General features: G+C 38.7%; 1 protein-coding gene across 1 annotated transcript in view; it reads left to right on the top strand.

The window, feature by feature from the left end:
- Positions 1–25,670, top strand: part of stk32a (serine/threonine kinase 32A) — a 93,718-nt gene that overhangs the window by 43,969 nt on the left and 24,079 nt on the right. The window contains exon 6 of the mRNA XM_056241655.1: positions 5,803–5,840. Within this exon, the coding sequence (XP_056097630.1) occupies positions 5,803–5,840 (38 nt within the window). The remainder of the gene's footprint in view (positions 1–5,802; positions 5,841–25,670) is intronic.

Genomic DNA, 25,670 nt, shown 5'->3' on the forward strand with positions numbered 1-25,670 from the left:
AAAGACAAAGAGAAAATCACTCCTTGCTCTTCACTGAATAACTTTTTTGTAACTTTAATAAGGATGAACCTTTATTTAATTTGTACAGTGAAGACTATATGCAGTGTTTTTTACACCTACCTGAAAATTATTTAATTTGTATCTTTGTCCTATTGTATTTATTTATTGTGCTATTGCTTGTAGTTTAATTATTTTTTATTTTTTATTGATGACTGTTTACTTGTCTTTAATAACCTTTGAAATTTATATTAGTTAGTAGTTTTTCCCTGTGAAAATTGAATCATTGAATTCATTGAATCAAGAATCAAATTGAATCGAGATCTTGTGAATCGGAATTGAATCTAATCGAATCGGGACATTTGAATCGATACCCTAGCCTGGCTCCGCCCTCCTACGTACTTCCGCTCAATTTTCATTTTCCTTCAGTACTACGTCTGGGCTTGTGCTGTATTCTTTGGTTTTCTCCAGTCAATTTTTTACCATTCCAATCAGCGAACAGAGGGAGTGCCCGAGAACGATGACGTTGATGTCGTGCGCTAGTTTGAGTCGTCATACGTCACGACCAAACGTTAGCGATTGGTTATGGCAGATCCAGAGTGACTCTGGGCAGATCTAATAGTTTTAGACTTCAACAGAGGACCCGCCTACAAGGAAGTTAACGCTTGTCAATGGAGCGAGGCCAGACTCTCTGTACAAATGAATGTACAAGAGTCTGGTGGGACCAGGCTATCGATACCCAACCCTAGTGAAAATGTTAAGTCGATGTCCCTACGATAACAGACCGCCATGCATCTAATTAATTATTCATTCAAGAATGTTGTGCAAGTTTCCTGCAACAATGGAGCCACGAACTTCACATACTTTTGAAATCCAGGGATAAGTTGATCTTGATACGCAACACACACGTCTCCCAGAAATCCTGTAGAATTCAACCAATCAGATGACGACTTCTAAACTCCCGAAGTGTTTCCCATTTTGTGTGCCTTATGCGTCAGACGTTCAGCCAACGGTCTGTGGGCGTGACGTCTGAGGCTGAGACTAAGCATGAACTAACAATTAACAATACTTCTATAGTATTTATTAATATTAGTAAAACATATTGAATAACTTATGTTTAAAACTAAATTTGAATGGTTATTTTGTTTATTTTTTTCATCTGACAAGGAAAATAATCCCACAAAGCATCGGGCTTTCAGTGCCACCAAGAAACACTGAAAAGCTTCTCTCTAGTGCCACTCCGGCTTCTTCCGTTCACCATCACCAGTCACCGGTCACTGCTTGAGTGATTTTGGTGTGAGAGAAAACACTCAGACCATTTTAAATGAACACGTTCCTCACTGCAGGAGGTTTCAAAGTTCTCTCTGCTTCAATTTTTCCACAAATATTCCTCCCAAGAGTCCCGTGAATGGTGGAAAAAGGAGCTGAATCTGCATTTAGAGAGTCATTGCAACTTTCATGCTAGGTCTGCATTCCCAACCTAATATAACTGATTATGAATAATTATCAACCCGAATTGTTCATGCTTAACTGTAAAGACCCCTTGACAGTTATGCATATTTTTCAGCATTGATGTATTTCACATTAAAACAGGAAGTAGGGAGTTGGAGATCTTGAAGGGTTCACTTTTTATTAAGTAGGCTTTAGTTTACGCTGATTTTTTTAATTGCAAATGCTAGTATTGGTAGGCAGCAGCAACAACTGGGACATTCTAATCATAAAGATCATATTTTTGGACAAAGGTCCAGTAAAGAGTAACACATGTCCAGCTTTACACCACTAGCAAACATTCAGATGCCCACAAAGCCACGTTATTGAAGAGCTTGTGTGTCGGGCTCCAGCTGTCCCTCTGTTCCTTCGTATCTAAACAGGGATCTGGTAACCAGGAGGGCAGCTCACTTACAGCCCTCATCATGATATGTGATGTAATGAGGCCATTAGATCCTGCTAATAGGTTGTTGGAGCAGTCAACCGAAAGAAAAGGCTGGTGGATCGGTTTGCCCGGCCCACTGCTTTCAGGGTGGTCAGATAACACTGCCATTGAGCTCTCAGAAAGGTCAGGTGTGCGAGATGTGGATGTCACTCTTTTATTAGGTGATGCCTTTGAATCGACTCCAAGATATCTAAGACAATTGATAAGTGATGGGTATTACCTTGATAATGGTGAGGGATGGAACAACTTTTGACAGTTATTGCTGAAATGTCACCACTTCTCAATAGTGGGCAGAAACAGAAGATGGGTTATCAATGAAGCAGCTGCGTCTGATATTTTAATATCACCTATTGTATGCCTCATTTTGGCAGCAAGTCAATGTAAACTTAAAGTGTGTACACAACCACCCTGTTGTAGTAAAAATCAATTCACTCTGTTTGTTATTTTCCCCATAAATCTGAAGTGTCTCAGTATGAGCCGTTCAGGAATGCGATTCAATATGACGTCACTGCGGAACAAGCCCCGCCCACGAGTGCAGACAGACTCCGCCCTGTTATCGTAGCTCCGCCCCTCAGTGAGCTGCACACAGTCCGCCATGTTTATCTCCTCACCAGAGCATTCAAGTAAGAAATATATTCTTATTAAAGCTACTAAAGTTATTCAGTCAAGAGCAGGGAGTGATTTTCTTTTTTTCTTTTGTTGTTTGATTCATATTTACAGCATATATAGCAGTAGGTACTGAATATTATAATGCTAGCTGATGTGTGATGGGGGTTCTGATGCAAAATGGCTGCCGTCGCATCATCCAGGTGGATGCTGCACATTGGTGGTGGTTGAGGAGATTTTTGGTGTGTTTACGTGAACTTTGTGTTTTGACATAATCTTGTGTGTATTTGATAGTTTAAGTGCAATAAGACTTGAATGACAACTTAGTTTAATACTCACGGGACGCGCCGTCTGACAGCCAGCTTTCTGTGTGTATGTTTCAGATGTGTGCACTCAAAAAACATATTAGTTTAAACTGAAACATGCAGATAATAAACTTTCAATGATTAAAAACTGCAATTTCACATGAGTGTGAGCGTGATAGAGATGACAATCAAAACCAAACACGTTTTGTTTGTTTTTGGCAGAGTATCAGAGGCACGAGCTGTACAGGCTCCGCCCTCTTCTGGAAAGGGGCGGGGAGCAGCAGCTCATTTGCATTTAAAGATACATGCACGAAAAACAATTAGCATTTTTGTGTAACATTGGCACTATGTGCTATGTTTCTGTTTGTTAAGAAGAAGAAAAATCATTGGACAAACTATTCTGCTAAAATTACTTTTTGACAGACACAGTTGAGAACACCTGCTCTACTATGTAACTAAATATTTGGTTACACTTTACTCTAAGGTGACATAGTTACATTGTACTCACTCAAATAAGTACTGAGTAATATTAATGAGCTACATGCACTTATAGAGTTACGGTTAGGCTTTGGTTTAGGGTTAGTTGTACTTGTAATTATGCAGTTATTACTATAGTAACTACATGTAGTAACGTGTTGCTACGTCACGTTAAAATAAAGTGTTACCAAATATTTATCCTAAGAATGAATATTCTGTCACCCTCATGTTGGGCCACACTCAAATATTATTATTTCAAGCTTCGTAAAAGTGGTCCATACGACCATGTAGCCTACAGTAGATATGTGTGAGGAACAGATTGAAATGTATGTTTTCACTTACTACTCCGCTCCAGTGGGCTATAGAGTGCAAGAGTTGGGTTTCGGAAGTAAAAATCCCATTATTTTTCTCCATAGGGGAACAGATTTTTAACAATAACTTACAAACCTTTAAAAACAGACCTAAACTAATCTATGATATACGCTTTTGATGAAGCCAGCAGCCGGTATTATTTGATATATTTATATATATCTTATATGTGATTATTTACATATAAGATATATATAAATATATCAAATTATACCGGCTACTGGCTTCACATACATGTGGTGAACAATGTATTGTGGTGAACAATGTATTGTTTCTCTATACATAATCAACATCTTTAAATCAGTTGTCTTATATTTAGCCTTAGTTTCCATATTTTGGTGCTTCTCAAACAGACAGTCTCTAAAAGGCTCTCAGCATTAAACTTTAGTATGAGACGGTCTAGTAAGTGTGCATGGCTACGTCACACACGTTCCAACCCCCACGGTCACGGCATGAAAATACTACTAAAACTTAATTTTGGAAAAATACTTAGTATTAAAATTCTTTAAATTAACTGGCTTTCTATGAATACAGTGAATGACAAGTGTCCATGGTCTCCCAGTGACTTACTTTATTGTCAGTTTAGTGTTAAAGTCCCCTTGTAGTCAATAATTGTATCCATTAAAAATCATCTTTAATCACCAAAATGACATATTTACCGTAAGCGTTTTTTTCCTCGGAAAAAAATTGTTCATGCCTTAAAACAGCTTGAATGTAACTCGACACCCTCATTTAGTATACGCGGTTCTATGAATATGCAAATGAGCCCCGCCTCCACTCACTCACTCAGCTCAGAGATCCACTGGTTGACGATCACACGTTGATCTGATTGGTTACAAGGTCGTTTGTGACGTCAGAAACACCAGCGATTTCACACCGTGTTTTTGAGACTGTCTTTGGTTCACTGCAGTTTTAAGCAGAAAATACTCAGCAATGCTGTCCACTTATGAACTTACACATGGTTTGTCTTAAAGCATATTAAAAACACCACATAGACACATGAACAACATTAAGAGCTGGATTTTCACCACAGGGGGACTTTAAGCTTTTTCAGCATTGTGAATCTCCTTGTAGACAATACGGTTATACAATCTTTTATAGGCGTATTCACGTTTGAACGCACTAAAGTTTAACAACGTTATTTTTCAATTCATTACTTCTGTATAGATTTATATATTAAGTTGCTCAAGCAAGTGACAAAACATTTAAACATACGTTTCTTATGTTAAAATCACTAATATTTAAAGGTAAAACGTACAATTGACAAACACAGCCTATCGTGCCTTTTCTTTTGCATTGAAATCTTCATACAAGATATCCTGCGGGTCATAAAGAACTTTATGTTTCTCACGGAGAGACGAGTGCCATCCATTATGCTGCCTTGTTTATCTAAATGTGAGGTAAGGTTTTAGTTCTCCTTGCTTTACCCCGGGCAAACCCCGAATGTTGACTGTGAAACAGTAAAGTTCAATTATATGCATCTATGGAGAAATTAATACATTACATGTCAATGATCCATGCTCGTTTTATTTATGCGAACAGTCTCTTTAATTCAGCATGTGCAGCTCAGCAAAAATAGACTTGGTGCAGAAACGCTGTAAACCTGGCGTAGTGTGTGCTGCTGAAAAACTCTACCACTGTGCAAATGTCAGCTAATTAAACTCAACACATTTGACCTTTCTCACCTGTAGGCTCACCCGTATCTGGTCTTCTGATTTTTGGAGAAAACTTGTGAACTGTCCATAGCATCTCCTCACTTTGATATACAAAGTTGACGTTAATTAGTCTGTGGATTCCCATTTAGCGGAAGTGTGTTTTGGGTTTGTTTCTTTGAAATGTTCTTGCTTGTCCAGCTCTGTTCCAACACTTAAAGAGCTTTCTCACTGCCTACATAGGGAGCATCCTAAATGTAATATATCCTCATATTACTGGACTGGAATGCTCTACAACTCACCAACAGACCACACAAATGAGGCATGAGTGCCTCTTCATTTTACAACTGACGTTAATGTAATGCTTTACTTGTTTTCTGCTGTATCCAGATGAATTGTTAGATGAACTGTGACAAGTCAACAGAACATTTGTTCTAACTGAATTTTATTTATTTGTTCACAGAGACATTAAGCCAGACAACATTTTACTGGACGAGCACGGTAAGCCCCTCAGATACTATACATTACCATCACACTAGTGCTTCTTGTTAAGACGAGCATTACTAGTACTATTGCTCAATTTGACTTAAAAAAAGAGGTATCTTTCATGTCAGACATTAAATGTAATTCAAATCATACAGCGTCTTGAGAAGAGGCGTTAAAACGATGGATAAAACAAAACCCCATAGAATTAGAGTTCATTAAAGGAAAGACCTCTGCCATATAGGCCCTGTTTAAGGGAGACACATTGCCGTTTACACCTGGTGTTTTAATCGGTCTCTTTTGTCCACTTTCAACCGGATTTCTTCGAGGGGAGGGTCTATGGGTGGGTAAATATACAGGCTTTTTCAGATCTTTCAATCTAATGGACAAAATACGCTCACGCAATTTACATATGAACATGAAAGAAAATACGTACATTTGCGAACGCAGCATTAATAGCGCAGAAAGCGCTTGATGTGAAACCACAGTGTGTGTGTTATGTACCAAACCTGCAGTTCATCAGGTAATCAGCGGCTGTCCACACACACTATACCGTACATTGCGCGCATTTAAACACGTAATTCACCTTTGGCTAAGCCCCGCCCCCCTTAGTTACTGTCGCTATGTCCGTCAAGCTACGACGCTCTCACGCACACACCATGTTCTCAAGCAGTGAAAAATACATCGCGGAGCAGAGAGGAGACTGACAACAGGCTGACAGACCAGGTTACTTTTCGGTTACTTTTGATATTAAACATTTTAAACAAAGTCTCACCTTTCAAATGTGGTCATTTTTAAAAAAAGAAATTTAAACAATAATGTTGGACTGTGGCAACACGGTGGCGGTAACGTTAGTCACCTTCAAAACTACCACAGCGTGTCTGTAACATTAACGTTAGGTGTTTGTATCTTGAATAACAAAGTTAGCTAACATCCAGCCGCTATTCAAAACATACAATCCTGACATACGTTAACGTTTCGTGATAACTAAACTATAGCTAAGCTTTCTAGCACCTTTCTTCATTAATTAGGGTAACGATAGAGAACCGAAATCATAACCTAACAGCATAACACTGTCTAACTAGTATAACTTCACATTAAGGTTAAAAGCAACATTTACACAAGCTCACACAAGAGGGGTTTAACGTAGTAGCTGACTGTGAGGACGTCCACACAGTTTAATCCAAAGACGACACTTGTCAGGATTTGACTTAGGTTTTGGGAAGGAAAAATAACGGACACCACCCTCCAACCTCTCTGGGAAACGCGTATCTGTGTTACAAATGCCCCAGGCACAACGTTTAACCATATTTTTGATAAAGCTACGACGATAATAACCTGCCGAGACCAAAAATATGAGACGCCTGTGTTAAAGTCAATGGAGCGCTGTGAAAAAGTGTCGGACCTCTGTGGGAGCTCGTTCTTGGCTGCGCTGTGATTGGTCAATCTACATTCTAGGGTGTGGCTTAGCCAAAGGCGAATTGAATTGACCTCCACCTCTCACTGCTGATGCTGTGACTGTTTGAATGATCCTGATGCCAATAATTGTAATGTAGCGAGGAGTTTAACAACTGCTGGAAGGGAATGTGAACGCTGAGTCGGAGATTCGATGTCATCTTTGATTTCTTCCAGTAACTGTAATATTGCGTAGCTGCTTAATCTGTAACGCTTATGATTTTGTTTTCACTCAACTGAAAAAGTGTGATTCTTGTGGCAAAGCTCTTTTCAGCCCGTCTCCTTAGCCTCTGTCTTCGTCTGGCTCGGATTACTGCTGCCATTTCACCAGGAGGCGTACGCCAATCTACATTTGACAGTGTAGATTGTTTCAAAGCAGCTTTACAGAGATAAACATACAATTTACGGTAGCAGAGATTGTTTTGGCTTTATAGCGATTTTTGAATAATGTTATTTCCAGCTAAAGTTAGTTTTGATTGATTCTCTTCCAGCAAAATTATCATTTGTTATCAAATTAGGGGCCGATAAGACGACGGCGTTCTCTCTAACAGACTTTAAACGCGAACCTGTGACCGGATGGCGTTCACATGCGCATTAAGAATTGATTCTATAGTTAAATTCGTTTGAATATATGTGCGCAGGTTTGTAATTTCCTCTAGTACTGCGGAGCTAAACCATTTAGTGCTTTGTAAGTAATCAACAATATTTTAAAATTTATACGATGTTTAATAGGGAGTCAATGCAGTGTTGACAGAACCGGGTTAAAATGGTCATACTTCCTCGTTCTGGTAAGAACTCGAGCTGCTGCGTTTTGTACCAGCTGTAGTTTGTTTATTAAGCGTGCAGGGCAACCACCCAGTAGAGCATTACAATAGTCTAGCCTTGAGGTCATGAACGCATGAACTAATCGTTCCACATTTGTTAATGAAAGCATATGGCGTAATTTAGAGATATTTTTAAAATGGAAAAATGCAGTTTTACAGATACTAGACACGTGACTTTCAAAAAAATTAGGATATTAAGGAAAGATCATGTTCCATAAAGATATTTAGTAAATTTCCTACCGTAAATGTATAAAACATTTATTTTTGTGAGTGGATCAATCGAGAACATAAATGGACAACTTAAAAGGCGATTTTCTCAATGTTTCGATTTTTTTACACCCTCAGATTCCAGATTTCAAATAGTTGTATATCGACATCAATGAAAAGCTTATTTATTCAGCATACAGATGATGTATAAATCCCAATTAAAAAAAAAATACCCATGTGACTGGTTTTGTGGTCCAGGGTCACATTTCAGGTTGGTCCCGCCAATGCGCATGTGCAGCTCTAAGTGAATATTAGCAATATTATCGCGATATCTTTGCTGTCGAAATAAAATTAGGAAATACCGTTTATATTGCGATAATATTAAAAGCCTGGCTTAAAAAGAAACATTTACATGTTTCACAGCTTTAGGCATATAGTAAATCAGAGATTTAAGAGATTCATAGTGCAGTATAGACAAATACATTGATTATAACGTGAGTTCACATTGGTGTGATTGACAGCTTCAGTGATTATGAAGAAAGCGCTCTTTGCTTGCTTTCTGTTTATAACCCATTCACAATTTTAATAGAAGTTTATAAAATGCAGTGATTCGCAGTGATAACCATGGCAATGGACGGGACACAAATCTGATACAGTATATCAAAATAGATTAAATTGTGGATGTGGAGTGTAAATGCAAACTAACAGACCTCCCACTTCTTTGTTCTTCAAAGAACTCACTGGCGAGTTTTGCATTAAAATTGTATTGTAAAAAATACAAATGTAAAGATCTGCAGGTATTCACTTTGATTAGGTATTGAATGTTATTAATGGCAGAGAGACGTTCTTGCTTCACATAGGTTTGGCTGACCAGTGTTTGTCAGAGAGAAAGAGCAAACTGCATCATTTTTCATCAAAATATAAATATGAAGATGGCTATGAGTCTATCCCTAAACAAACACACAGCACGGGGTTGAAAATTACAGAGAAGCCTTGTGAGTTTTTCTCTCTCAGCATCTGTTATTCTCTCTTATACTCTTTTGTGTGGGAAGCAACAATGACCACATACTTTTTCAGTATCCTAGGTTCTGGAAATATGAATCTTCAGTAAAGAGTTCTTCTAAGCCATGAGCTCAATCACATTACAAGCTTTGCATTGAGTATTTCAAAAATATTTTATGCACCTTAATATACAGTCGTGCTCAAAAGTTTACATACACCTTGCAGAATCAGCAAAATGTCTCCCTGTGGTGAAGCTCCAGCTTTTAATATTGTTTATATGTCTATGTGGTGTTTTTAATGTGCTTTAAGACAAACCATGTGTAAATTCATAAGTCGACAGCATTGCTGAGTAGTTTCTCCTTAAAACTGCAGTGAAAACTTTTAAACAGGATGAAGATGTCCAAATGGTTCTTATTTTGTTTAAATATCAGATTTTTTCATATGGCACTGCCCTTCAGAATTAATTACAATTTACCTTGATCTTCAAATTCAACAAAAGTTTTCACCCCCCAGCTCTTAATGCGTCATGTTTCCTTCTGTTGCATCAGTGAATGTTTAATCCTTTTTTAATAGGCTAATTAGGGCCCAAGCCTTGAAAAGGCGAAGGCCCTATTGTTTTCCTAAGGATTATTATTTATTATTATTATTATTATTATTATTATTATTTTACTACCTTTTGGGCACTTTTGGGGGCCTTAACGTGCTCGAAAACTCTTGAAACTTTGCACACATCTCAGAACCCGCGGCCATCAGGGCCGGGCTGAAGCTGGTACCCGGGCGTGGCAGGGGGGCTCGACAGCGCCCCCTGGAACGGGGTTTGAACACTTGGTCCATAAATCAAACACGCTTGCATGTAATAATATGAAACTCAGTACACATATAGATCTCATCGGTTCATATATACTTCATGCTCTTACTTTTTACCCCAGCCCAACAGGAAGTCGGCTATTAAGGGTTGTTTGGAAAACACATGCAATGGAATGTGAAATACTCCTCCTAGAGAATTCAAACACACGGCACGAAACTCGGTCAGCATGAAGTCAAGACACTGAGGATGAAAAATTGCCAGGGGATTTTTGATATCTCGAACGGTTTGGCCGTGGCGAGTAAACGAAATTATGGCGAGAAACGTGAAACAGGAAGTGTGTTATAACTACTGCATACATTAACTAATCTTGATGAAACTTCAGCAGTGTGTTCGTTGTAAGAGCCCGATCACATGGATGTGACTATTGTGAGTCAAAGTTATAGCGCCACCAACTGGCAGCAGGAAGTGTGTCACTTTCAAAATGCTTTTAAATCACCCTCTTATTTTTACCCGATTTGCTTCAAACTTCATGTGCATAATGTAGACACACGCCAGATGTAGACCTGTGAAAGGATTATTGATATCTTAGATACTGTTGCCATGGCAATGCATCAAACATTAATATTCCTTTTTTTAAGCTTTTTCATGCTTTTTTATGCTTTCGGGCACTTTTGGGGTTCTTAACGTGCTCGAAAACTCTTGAAACTTTGCACACGGGACAAAACCCGCGGCCATCAGGGCCAGGCTGAAGCTGGTACCCGGGCGTGGCAGGGGGGCTCGACAGCGCCCCCTTGAACGGGTCAGACAATTTGGTCCATATATCCAACACGCTTTACCCTATTTGCTTCAAACTTGATGTGTATAATGTAGACACAAGCCAGATGTAGACCTGTGAAAGGATTGTTGATATCTTAGATGCTGTTGCCGTGACAACGCATCAAACTTTAATATTCTTTTTGGATACTTTTGAGATTCTTAGCGCACTTTTGGGGCCCTTAACATGCTCAAAAACTCTTGAAACTTTGCACACGGGTCAGAAACCGCGGCCATCAGGGCCGGGCTGAAGCTGGTACCCGGGCGTGGCAGGGGGGCTCGACAGCGCCCCCTGGAACGGGGTCCGAAAACTTGGTCCATAAATCAAACAGGCTTTACCCGATTTGCTTCAAACTTGATGTGTATAATGTAGACACACGCCAGATGTAGACCTGTGAAAGGATTGTTGAGATCTTAGATGCTGTTGCCGTGACAACGCATCAAACTTTAATATTCTTTTTGGATACTTTTGAGACTCTCAGCGCACTTTTGGGGCCCTTAACATGCTCAAAAACTCTTGAAACTTTGCACACGGGTCAGAACCCGCGGCCATCAGGGCCGGGCTGAAGCTGGTACCGGGGCGTGGCAGGGGGGCTCGACAGCGCCCCCTGGAACAGGGTCCGAAAACTTGGTCCATAAATCAAACACGCTTGAATGTAATAATATGAAACTCGGTACACATATAGATCTCATCGATTCATATATCCTTTGTACTTTTACTTTTTACCCCAGCCCAACAGGAAGTCGGCTATTATGGTTTGTTTGGAAGCGTATGCCCCTGGAATTCGATATACTCCTCCTAGAGAATTCAACCAATCGCAAGGAAACTCGGTCAGCATGATGTCAAGACATTGAGGATGAAAAATTGCCAGGGGATTTTTCATATCTCGAACGGTTTGGCCGTGGCGAGGAAACAAATTTATGGCGAATAATGGAAACAGGAAGTGTGTTATAACTTCTGCATACATTAACTGATCTTGATGAAACTTCAACAGTATGTTCGCTGTAAGAGGCCGATCACATGGATGTGACTATTGTGAGTCAAAGTTATAGCGCCACCAACTGGCAGCAGGAAGTGTGTCACTTTCTAAATGCTTTTGACAAAAGTGGGGGGGTTAGTTTTATCTACAGTAACAAAACTCGATATGTATATTTTACTCTTCGAGCTGGACAACTTTCTAATTTACCGTAACTAGCTACGACCAACAGGAAGTTAGATATTTTGGTTTGAAAATTGTCATTTTATGTGTCTCTCTCTGAGCCTACGTCTCTGTGTGTGTGTGTGTGTGTCTGTGAGTGTGGGGAGGGGGAGGGGGCTAGATTAACCATTTCACTGCTGTGTGGTTTTGCCTGCATTAAAAAGGAAAATAAATGGCTTACGCCTTGTATTTTTTTAAATAGGTTTTATTAATAAGTAAAGGCATATAACCAAATTAATTGTAGTGCATTGAAAATAGTTTTATATAATTAGTTTATTAATTAAATTAACTTGGTCCATAAACTTGGTCTGAAAATTTGGTCCATAAATCAAACACACTTGCATGTAATATTATGAAACTCGGTATATAGATCTCATCGGGCCAAACAACTTTAAGCCAGCCCAAAAGGAAGTGGGATTTTGGTCTGAATGTGAATGTTTTGCAAAACCAGCCTCTACATTTTTACCCACTCCTCTTAAGTGGTTTATTTTATTCCCACCAAACTTTTTTAACATGATGAAAATACATTAAAGAAGCATAATTGTGAATATCTATTGAATATCTCAAATTGTTTTGCTATGGCGAGGGATTAAAATCATGTCAAAAAAATAAACACTAAAAGCCTCATATCTTTTAAAAATTTAATTATACACCATTTATTTCTAGATACAATTATAGAAATAACAGAACTAAACCCATTTTATTCTTGTTTTCAATTTAAGAATAATGTAAAAGTTTAAAAACAGCCAGGATTCACTATTCAGTCAAAAAATAAATATATCAAGTAATACATAGGGCTATACTGCCCTCTTGTGTTCAAAATCAGGTAGGCCTATTGTATTTAAATATATTAGGTAGCCTATGTGACTCCGAGAACATTTTCTCACCGGTTATTTGATGTGTAACACCGCCGGGGAGCTTTTAAATCGCTAAGTTAAAAGTGAAAGTAAAGTAAGGACGTCCGCACGGATATTTATAGTGGTGGCGCTCGCAGTGCGCTCGAATGAATTTCTATGGAAGTAGAAATGAAAAAAAGTTCGCACTGTTTTGCTCGCTTGTCGGACGCGCACCGTTATGAATGCCAGTGCAGCCACATACTTTTTAATGTCACCAAAGAGTATAGAAGAACAAGAGGCGAAGCTCTGATGCTTTTTTGGTAACAGCTAACCGCTTCGGTAGTGCGGCCGCCATTTTGGGGTGAAAATTCCAACTGGAGTGACTGAACAACAACACAGATAACAGTTTTTTGAGGTAGTTTTTTCTTGCATTACTGAGTATTTCCATTTTATGCAACTTTACACATCTACTATTATTAGTTACCAACTCCACTAGGCCTGAAATATATTTTGTACGTTTTAATCCCCTGGATCATGCTACAAACATGATGACCTTAACATGATGCATTGCTGTGTCCGTTATCATATAATTGCCACTTTGGACAGTGGCTGTGTTTTTTTTGTTTACATAGGCTTGCATGAATGAGACAGTGGATGTTTATGGATTGGTCATTGACTCTTTGAGTAAATCGATTCGTTCAAAATGCTGAATCATTTGTGTCTCTTACAGCGACAAGAGTTTAACCCTTGTTCAAGTTTAAGGCCTTGTCTTTTTGGATATATATATATTTTTTAAATTCCAAAATATGCATACAACCCATATATTTTAAATGTATTGTTTGCTTTAAATTAAATTAAGATTGTATGTTCATCTGAATTGTAAATAATTTATTCCTGTATAAAATAAAAACACATTTGAACTTTCTTTCTTAATCAATGTAGAATGTGTAATTGAAAAATAAACAGATTAGGGCTCCGAAGACAATAAATGAAAATCAATGCGATATGGTGAATGTCCAAAAGATGGCTCCCACAGACTGTTTTTAAATGAGGTTGGATAAATATGTTTTGCTTTTAGACAGTGTGTGCGTGTGATTTTAGTTGGGTGACAGTTGTAGGTTACAGTTTGACAGGAGTTTACAGTTTGACAAAAGCACTTTGTTGTGTTTTATTGCGACTGTACACACATATAAGTAAACAATTTGCAGTTTGAATGATGTCCTCTATGAACAAAATGACAGAGTATGTTTTTATGTGTAACAATGTTCAATCTCACACACACACACACACACACACACACACACACACACACACACACACACACACACACACACACACACACACACACACACACACACACACACACACACACACACATATTGCATCATTGCAATCTTGACATCGCAGCCTGTTCATTATAGCCTTAATAATATATAATGATAAAATAGTCAACCTAACATTACCTAACACTAGTGCCTATTCTTTAGATACTAGTGCTTATTCTTTAGATATTCTTTTGAATACGTATTAGTAGCTAATGAATAAGTACTGGTATCTATTTAATAGGTACTAGTATCTAATGACTTAGTACTAGTATTTATTGAATAAATACTAGTATCTATTAATAGGTACTAGTATCTAAAAGGTCATTTTCTCTCTCTCTCTCTCTGAGCCAATATGGCAAGCCGTTTTAACATTTAATCATTTTAACCTACTAGTCTCTATTTTCATGCTACTAGTACTTATTTTTTAGATACTAGTATCTATTCCATTAAGTACTAGTACTTATTCATTAGCGACTAGTGCTTATTCTGTTTAGAATATTCAAAGTGCTTATTAAATTTTTATGCTTATTTATATTTTCAGAGCAGAATATCCGATTTTTCTGCTTATTCAATATTGCATCTAAAATGTAAGTGACTTGACGTGTGTGTGTGTGTGTGTGTGTGAGAGAGAGAGAGAGAGAGAGATTGTGTCTGTTACAGTGACAAGAGTTTAACCCTTTAAGGCCTTGTCTTTTTGGATATATATCTTTTTTTATTACAAAATGTGCATACAACCCATATATTTTAAATGTATTGTTTGCTTTAAATTAAATTAAGATTGTATGCTTGGTAATTTAACCTAAATAAATTTAAAATGAATGTGCTATATTTCAGATTAATATAGCCTATTTGTTTTCCTTCATTTTAATCAACACTAACTTTATTCTCATCTGAATTATAAATAACTTATTTCTGTATAAAATAAAAAATCCCGAATAATCCAGACCAACCAGAGCGCACTATTTCTACAACATCATCAGTGCTGAAGCGGAACTACCAAAGCCGTTCGGCAGATAGCGAGCAGATATTTTGATATTTTGTGTCACGTTGTGCACAATAACCCTAAAGGCACCAGGGTGGCGGTGCCACCGGCTTTTTATATATATATATATATATATATATAAATATAGCTGCGAGCAGCGATGAAGGGCCAAAGCCGGCGGCACCGCCACCCCGGTGCCTTTAGGTAACTAAAGGCACCGGGGTTGCGGTGGCACCGGCTTGGGCCCGTAATCGCTGCTCGCAGCTATATTTATATATATTTATTTATTATTATTAGGGCCCAAGCCTTGAAAAGGCGAAGGCCCTATTGTTTTCCTTAGGATTATTATTATTATTAGGGCCCAAGCCTTGAAAAGGCGAAGGCCCTATTGTTTTCCTTAGGATTATTATTATTATTATTATTATTATTATTATTTTATCGACTATTCGGGCACTTTTGGGGCTCTTAACGTGCACGAAAACTCTTGAAACTTTGCACACTGGTCAGAACCCGCGGCCATCAGGGCCGGGCTGAAGCTGGTACCCGGGCGTGGCAGGGGGGCTCGACAGCGCCCCCTGGAACGGGGTCCGAAAACTTGGTCCATAAATCAAACACGCTTCCATGTAATAATATGAAACTCGGTACACATATAGATCTCATCGGTTCATATATCCTTTGTACTTTTACTTTTTACCCCAGCCCAACAGGAAGTCGGCTATTATGGTTTGTTTGGAAGCGTATGCCCCTGGAATTCGATATACTCCTCCTAGAGAATTCAACCAATCGCAAGGAAACTCGGTCAGCATGATGTCAAGACATTGAGGATGAAAAATTGCCAGGGGATTTTTCATATCTCGAACGGTTTGGCCGTGGCGAGGAAACGAATTTATGGCGAATAATGGAAACAGGAAGTGTGTTATAACTTCTGCATACATTAACTGATCTTGATGAAACTTCAACAGTATGTTCGCTGTAAGAGGCCGATCACATGGATGTGACTATTGTGAGTCAAAGTTATAGCGCCACCAACTGGCAGCAGGAAGTGTGTCACTTTCTAAATGCTTTTGACAAAAGTGGGGGGGTTAGTTTTATCTACAGTTACAAAACTCAGCGTGTATATTCTTCTCCTCAAGCCAAACAACTTTCTAATTTAAAGTAATTAGCTCCGACCCTCAGAAAGTCAGATATTGTGGTTTGAATAGGGTCATTTTCTCTCTCTCTCTCTCTGAGCCAATATGGCAAGCCGCTTTAACATTTAATCATTTTAACCTACTAGTCTCTATTTTCATGCTACTAGTACTTATTTTTAGATACTAGTATCTATTCCATTAAGTACTGGTACTTATTCATTAGCGACTAGTGCTTATTCTTTAGTACTAGTGCCTATTCTTTAGATACTAGTGCTTATTCTTTAGATATTCTTTTGAATACGTATTAGTAGCTAATGAATAAGTACTGGTATCTATTTAATAGGTACTAGTATCTAATGACTTAGTACTAGTATTTATTGAATAAATACTAGTATCTATTAATAGGTACTAGTATCTAAAAGGTCATTTTCTCTTTCTCTCTCTCTGAGCCAATATGGCAAGCCGTTTTAACATTTAATCATTTTAACCTACTAGTCTCTATTTTCATGCTACTAGTACTTATTTTTTAGATACTAGTATCTATTCCATTAAGTACTAGTACTTATTCATTAGCGACTAGTGCTTATTCTGTTTAGAATATTCGAAGTGCTTATTCAATTTTTTTGCTTATTTATATTTTCAGAGCAGAAAATCCGATTTTTCTGCTTATTCAATATTGCATCTAAAAATGTAAGTGACTTGACGTGTGTGTGTGTGTGTGTGTGTGAGAGAGAGAGATGTGTCTGTTACAGTGACAAGAGTTTAACCCTTTAAGGCCTTGTCTTTTTGGATATATATTTTTTTTATTAAAAAAAATGTGCATACAACCCATATATTTTAAATTTATTGTTTGCTTTAAATTAAATTAAGATTGTATGTTTGGTAATTGAACCTAAATAAATTTTTAATTAATGTGCTATATTTCAGATCAATATATTTGTTTTCCTTCATTTTAATCAACACTAACTTTATTCTCATCTGAATTATAAAGAATTTATTTCTGTATAAAATAAAAAATCCCGAATAATCCAGACCAACCAGAGCGCACTATTTCTACAACATCATCAGTGCTGAAGCGAAACTACCAGAGCCGTTCGGCAGATAGCAAGCAGATATTTTGTGTCACGTCGTGCACAATAACCCTAAAGGCACCAGGGTGGCGGTGCCACCGGCTTTATATATATATATATATATATATATATATAAATATAGCTGCGAGCAGCGATGAAGGGCCCAAGCCGGCGGCACCGCCACCCTGGTGCCTTTAGGTAACTAAAGGCACCGGGGTTGCGGTGCCACCGGCTTGGGCCCGTAATCGCTGCTCGCAGCTATATTTATATATATATATATATATATTTATTATTATTATTATTATTTTATCGACTATTCGGGCACTTTTGGGGCTCTTAACGTGCACGAAAACTCTTGAAACTTTGCACACTGGTCAGAACCCGTGGCCATCAGGGCCGGGCTGAAGCTGGTACCCGGGCGTGGCAGGGGGGCTCGACAGCGCCCCCTGGAACGGGGTCCGAAAACTTGGTCCATAAATCAAACACGCTTGCATGTAATAATATGAAACTCGGTACACATATAGATCTCATCGATTTATATATCCTTTGTACTTTTACTTTTTACCCCAGCCCAACAGGAAGTCGGCTATTATGGTTTGTTTGGAAGCGTATGCCCCTGGAATTCGATATACTCCTCCTAGAGAATTCAACCAATCGCAACGAAACTCGGTCAGCATGATGTCAAGACATTGAGGATGAAAAATTGCCAGGGGATTTCTGATATCTCGAACGGTTTGGCCGTGACGAGGAAACGAATTTATGGCGAATAATGGAAACAGGAAGTGTGTTATAACTTCTGCATACATTAACTGATCTTGATGAAACTTCAACAGTGTGTTCGCTGTAAGAAGCCGATCACATGGATGTGACTATTGTGAGTCAAAGTTATAGCGCCACCAACTGGCAGCAGGAAGTGTGTCACTTTCAAAATGCTTTGAAATCACCCTCTTATTTTTACCCGATTTGCTTCAAACTTGATGTGTATAATGTAGACACTCGCCAGATGTAGACCTGTGAAAGGATTATTGATATCTTAGATACTGTTGCCATGGCAACGCATCAAACTTTAATATTCTTTTTGGATGCTTTTGAGACTCTTAGCATGCCTGAAATTGCTTAAAATTGCATGAAACTCGACAGACAGATCACATTTATTAGCCAGTAGACATGTGCAAAGTTTCAGAAACGGGCGTGGTGCAGGGGCTCAGTAGCGCCACCTTTTGTGACAAAAGTGGGTGGGGGGGGGGGGTTACTTTCATCTACAGTTACAAAACTTTTTCAACTTGATGAAAATACATTAAAGATGCTAAATTGTGAACGGATATTGAATATCTCAAACGGTTTTGCTATGGCGAGGGATTATGTCAAAAAGAGAATCAGGAAATGTCTCATATCTTTCTAAAATGTAATTATACACCATTTATTTTTCTATAAAATTATACTAATATTAGAACTAAACCCATTGTATTCCTTTTTTTCAATTTAAGATTTATGTTTAAGTTTAAAAACAGCCAGAATGGTTGTTTAGCCAAAAAAATAAAAAAATAAAAATCATTCACAGTGCTTTACTGCCCTCTTGTGTTCAAAATCAGGTAGGCCAATTGTATTAAATTGTAGGGATGCTACTATGGGAATATTTTCCCACCGTGACTCCGCTGGGGGCTTTAAAGTCGCTAACTTGAAAGCGAAAGTAACGGACGTCTCCACAAGACGTGCAGCTGTGAGCATTTTCGTTTCATTTTAAAAGAAGCCCCATTTCGGGGGCGGATTTCTTGAATGTATTTTACAAAATCACAATGTTGTGTTTGATTGCGAGTATCCAAAAATAAGTAAACACTTTGCAGTTTGAATGATCTTCTTGAATAAAATGACGGAGTAGCCAATGTTTCCACTGTTCGATCGCGGACGTCCACACGGACATTGATAATGGTGGTGCGTGCAGAGCGCTCGAGGGAATTCCTATGGAAGTAGGAATGAACTAAAAAACGTTCACTCTGTTCTGCTCGCTCATCGTCGTGGACGCGCAGCGTTATGAATGCCCGTGTGATGCAGCATAACACAGCAGAGAGAGACGCTCACTCTCAACTCGTGATTAATGAAATTTGACTCCGGTTGCTGATCTTTGCTGCAACTTTCGTTCAGCTCACAATTTAGTAAGCAAACCCGTTCAGGTTTTAATTGTAGTGACTAAATGATTTTATTAAACACACACACACACACACACACACAAACACACACATCAAATTGACGGTGGGGGGCAATGGTATATTTAAATCTGCAAATTGTAATATATGCAGGGCACCCCGGTCCAGTCTTATTAAATGTATGCTTCATCTTTCATTTTTAATTTGTAAATTTGATCAATAAATTCAATTATTTAGAATGATAAGACACTATATGGCTTTTACCCTAGGTAGGGCTGATCAAATTAAATCGTTTACACTGAAAAATAACAATGCATTAAATAATGTTATGAGATTGTTTTAAATATAAGTCAATTAAAAATCGTTGGGAAGAATGATACTTTTAAACATAACACTAAACCGTCATTAGGTGTCGCCAGGCGACCGTCTTAATGAGCGAGTCATTGATTCATTCGTTCAAACAATTCGTTCGAACGGTTGAGTCATTCATGAATGAGACAGATTATGGATTGGTCATTGAATCTTTGAGTCAACCGATTCGTTCAAAATGCTGAATCATTCAGTAATGAGAACGCGTTGCTGTGAGATGCTCGATGGTTCTGCTGTGATCTTTGTTGAACTATTTTCGCTGCTGAAACAGAAAAAAGTCAATATTGCATCTAAAATGTAAGTGATTTGACTTGTGTGTTTGTGTGTGTGTGTGTGTGTGTGATTGCGTCTGTTACAGTGATTGTTTAACCCTTGTTAAAGTTTAGGCCTTGTCTTTTTGGATATATATCTTTTTAAATAAAAAAATAGGCATACAACCCATATATTTTAAATGTATTGTTTGCTTTAAATTACATTAAGATTTGTATGTTTGGTAATTGAACCTGAATGAATTTTAAATGAATGTGCTATATATCAGATCATATATTTGTTTTCCTTAACATTTAAACTAACACTAACTTTATTCTCATCTGAATGATAGATTATTTATTTCTGTATATAATAAAAACACATTTGATTTTTCTTTTTTAATCAATGTAGAATGTGTAACTGAAAAAATAAACAGATTAGGGCTCTGTTCGAGAACAAGAAATGAAAACCAATGCAATATGCTGAATGTCCAAAAGATTTTTTTTTGCTTTTAAACTACGTGTATGTGTGTGTGTGTGTGTGTGCGCGTGTGTGTGTGTAAGAGATTTTGGTTGGGTGACATTTGTAGTTTACAGTTTGACAAAAGCACAATGTTGTGTTTTATTGCGATTGTACACAAATATAAGTAAACAGTTTGCAGTTTGAATAATGTCCTGTATGAACAAAAGGACGGAGTATGTTTTTATGTCTACATTGTTCAATCACGTCTCTCACACACACACACACACACACACACACACACACACACACACACACACACACACACACACACACACACACACACACACACACACACACACACACACACACACACACACATACACACACACACAAAAACAATTTTTTCTAATCAGATCAGGCAAGTAATATTCTGTCTTGGCACACTTCATATAACTTTCAATCTTGTGTACTTATTTCATGTGTCCATTAAGTCCATGAGACCGTAGGGTGTCTCATTTTTCATTTTAGGATTCAGAAGTTTGCTCACGCATATGATATGTGCCCTCAATGCACACTTTTGCAGAGCCCACACCAATGCAAGCTCTACAGCACACATCTTTTCAACAGTCAAAGCGGGGTTAAGTTATTACCCGTCATGCACAGTAACCCTTAAGGCACCAGGGTGGCGGTGCCACCGGCTTGTTTATATATATATATATATATATATATATATATATATATATATATATATATATATATATATATATATAAATATAGCTGCGAGCAGCGATGAAGGGCCAAAGCCGGCGGCACCGCCACTCTGGTGCCTTTAGGTTACTAAAGGCACCGGGGTTGCGGTGCCACCGGCTTGGGCCCGTAATCGCTGCTCGCAGCTATATTTATATATATATTTGTGTTTGAGTCCCTCAATTGTCCTCAGTGTGAAAATATATATTGGGCTTATTAACTGCTCAGGACAAACAAGGGACTTAAGAACAACCATCGCAAAAAAAAAAAACAGCCGTGGATCATGCAGGTAACACCAGTTACAGTGTTAAGAATCAAGGGTATGTAAACTTTTGAACAAGGTCATTTTTATAAATTCAGCTATTTATTTGTCTTGTGGACTATATTTAAACATCTTTTATGTAAAATATCTTACTCAGGACAGTACTAAATAAAAAATAACATGTATTTTATATGACCCCTTTTATTTTGTTAAAATAATTAACATTTTGCAGATTCTGCAAGTTTTGCAGATTTGTACTTTTGAGCACGACTCTTGCCAGATTTTAGGCTCTTTCTGTTGTGCACATTTTAATTTAAACATTTAAACATTTTTGCCTGTGGTATCTGACCCTGCGTCCCAATTTTCATATTATCTGCCCTTAAATTGTTCCTGATATTAGAATTGGTGTGTCCCGAATTCTTATGTTGATGCACACTCTAACAGCGCATTGGATGAGGATTTAGTTCAGAACTACATGTCTCCCTTATCCTTATCCGTTTCGCATTAGAAACATCCGAGTCATGCAGTTGTGTGGTGTCTCCAGGACAGATTTGAGAATCATTGATCTAGACAAGCATCACCTACCATTTCTGTCCTTCAATATAAGCCCTAAGGTAAACATCTGCTCCTGTGCTGAAGAACATCTCAGAGGAGGTTTTGGGATCTAGGATTGCTTCTGTCTGTACAGATTAATGTCACTGGTCTCAGAGCAGTCATTTCAGATAGATTATGAAGATAGTATATCATGGAAAGAGCGAACAGTTGCTTTCATCACACAGCACTGAAGGCCTGTGAACACTAAACAGTTATTGTAGCTTTGACACTTACTTTTATGACCCTTATGTATTGCCTCTCCATTTCACAGTTGCTCTGAGCGAACTCATTTTTTGTATTTGTATTTGGGTTGCCAATGATTGGTTGTTTATGTGGGGTTGTGATTTATTTGAATATTTAAATTAGTATTAATTTAATAATTTAAAATCAATATCAGAATGTATATTTAGTTCATTTATATATATAGGCGCTCTGGAGAAAACTCTCATATAATGGTTCAGTTCTCATATAATGGTGTCAATGCAGGCAGATCAATAATATTGTTGAATATTAAATGTTATATGTCCCCAACTAAGCAAGCCAAAAGTCGAAGGCGACAGTGGCGAGGAAACAAAACTCCATCAGGTGACAGAATGGATAAATAACCTTTTTCCTAGGGAAGAAAGAAGCTGGAACCGGCAAACATTAAACATAACTTTAATAATAAAATAAACATAAACAAGAGAGCAAAAGAAAAGCGGCAGCTCCTCACTAAAGTAAAGCGGCAGGCCTAGTCCTCTCTCGTCCTTCACTGTCGTCACTCCTCCTATTATACTTCCGGAGGTCGTCGGTGGGACTCAAGATTGGTGTGGCGTGCAGGTGACGCTCATATCCTCGCTCCGTTCCCACGGCTCTCGGCCCTCCTCGTTCGAGCAGCCGGCAGGAGTCCCCGGTTCCCTGCTCCTCCCCATCATGGCGGATGGCACCAGGCTCCGACCCACGGCGAATAACGGTGACTCCTCCGCTCCCTCACGGACCGCAGCCGTCCCTCCAGAACCCAGGCGGCCGGCAGCGAGTTCGTCCAAGAGCGTTTACACTACAAAAGCAATCCTGTCGAATGTGTTTTCAACTTCCTCTGGGAGTGGTGGAAAGTGGACGAGCACAAAACGTTTTAGACCCGTTTACAGCTGTATTTAGCGTCGTCCACTTGTGATCCGATCGACCAAAACACATCTTAATCTTAATTCCAGGTGTAAACAGGCCCTTAGAGACCAGAATGCCATAGAGATTGGGGGGGGGGGGGGGGGCTATTTGACTTTGACAAAATCCCTTTGAAGGAAAGTCATTCCACTCTGTGGCCATATTTGCAATGCCTCTGGGTAACTGTTTTGGACCAACACCTATCTATTTGAGTGGGGAAATACTGAAATCTCAAAAACTGCCCCATCATGGACCCAGAACCCAGGCGGCCGGCAGTGAGTTTGTCCTTCCCCCCGGCAACTCACTCCAGCATATATATATATATATCCACCAGCTCAAGTGGCCATGGCGACAGACTGCACAGCCCTGCTCGATGTCACCCAGATTCCCCACAGCGGCGAGGGCTCTTTGACAGCGTGTTCCTTCTTCCTCCCGGGTTTCGGCACCAGTGTTACAAGGTTAGATGTTGTGGGTAGAAAGAGCCAGGAACAGGTGAACATTTAACAGACTTTAATACATAAATAAACACAAAACGAAAGTAAAGGCGGCAGTCGTCCGTTATGCACACACATAAACAAAACATAACATAATGTCCAGGCCTGGTCCTCTCTCATCCTTCACTGTCGTCGCTCCTCCTTTTATGCTTTCGTAGCTCCTCCGTGAGATACGAGGCCGGTGCGGCGCAGGTGACGTTCATTAGTAATCACGACACCTGGCTCTCTGCCTCGTCCTGCTTGCAAAAATGAAACTGCACTCTTTCCCACCCTCCCCCCCTCCACCGGTGGGGCATCATGGTGACCACAGCACCTGGGGGTAAGGACTGATGAGGCAAGAGAAAAGGAGACAGAAGATGAGGAGGGACAAAGGCAAGATCATCAGAGATGGAAAAGGGGGGAAAAAAATCTGGGTCCGGTTCCCAAAACGCACTGCCATCTGGTGGATTTCCCACAGCACCACGGTCTCATTAGCCCCTTTCACACAGTGCGTTGATCCCGGAAAATTGCCATAAAATTGCCAAAAAATTGCCAGAGTGCCTTCTGTGTGAACGCAAACACGTCCTGGGATTGATTCCAGAATGGGGACCTAGTAACATTGCCGGGATTAGTCACGTAACGCGGCCTTTGTGAACATAAGCCGTAATCAATGCCGTAAGGGGTGTGTCGTAGTGATGACACTGAAGCTGAGATCGTTCGCCAGCTAGTGGAATGGTACGTGATGCGCTAGTTTATGATCGAATCAGAAAAAAATACACGAGCGTGGTTGAGAGAGAGAAATCACAGATCATAAGCAAACTTAAGAAGCTGTGGAGACATTACACTTCACATCGATGTCACATGTCTTTACGGGATGTGTGTGAACGTGCGCACAGATTCCGGAAAATCACTGGCAATGTGAATGAACCAAAATCAAACAATCCCGGGACAAATTATCGGTGTATTTCCCAGAATCTCTTTGTGAAAAGGGCTTTTGACAGCTCATCCCTCCTTCCTTCCGGGTGTTGGAACCACTGCAACAAGGTTTGTTGATAAGGGAATAATGAGGCGGGAACCGGCGAACGTTAAACATAACTTTAATAATATCAAAAACATAAACAAAAATAAAGAATATAAATATAAGAAAATGTATGACCATAAAAATGAATCAATGGTGTAAGAAGAATACTTAAATGCATGTGATCAAGTTTTGTTATTTTACTTTAAATATTGCTTCTAAAATGTTTTGAGGAACAAAATAATAAAACTTGCAATGCAAGTTTTTTGAGTATAGCGTGGTAATTATATGAAGATTCATTTGAGATGTCCCTTGGAAAATCATGCAATCATTAAATACAGTGGTGTATATATAAAAAAAATATACCAACTGATACCATCACTCCAAATTACATTTTATAAAGCACCCTTTCACACAGCAAATGTATTTTACATCAATGAAGCATTCATACTTCTTGTGACAAAAAGGTAAACCCACAAATGTAAATTATGTCATCATTTACTCACCATCATGTTGTTTTAACCCTGTATCGTGTGCTTTGTTTTGTGGAAAAGAAGATATTTTGAAGAATGTTGGTAACCAAACAGTTTTGGTGACATTGACTTCCAATGTATGGACAAAAAAAAAGCATATTTTAGACATTTCACAAAATATACTCTTTTACGTTTCACAGAAGAAAGAAAGTCTTACAAGATTTGAAACATTATCAAGGTGAGTTAATGAAGATTGCCTACTGCTG

Source organism: Rhinichthys klamathensis, unplaced genomic scaffold (assembly GCF_029890125.1).
Source record: "Rhinichthys klamathensis goyatoka isolate OS25496 unplaced genomic scaffold, OSU_Roscu_1.1 h1tg000658l_1, whole genome shotgun sequence".
NCBI lineage: Eukaryota > Metazoa > Chordata > Actinopteri > Cypriniformes > Leuciscidae > Rhinichthys > Rhinichthys klamathensis.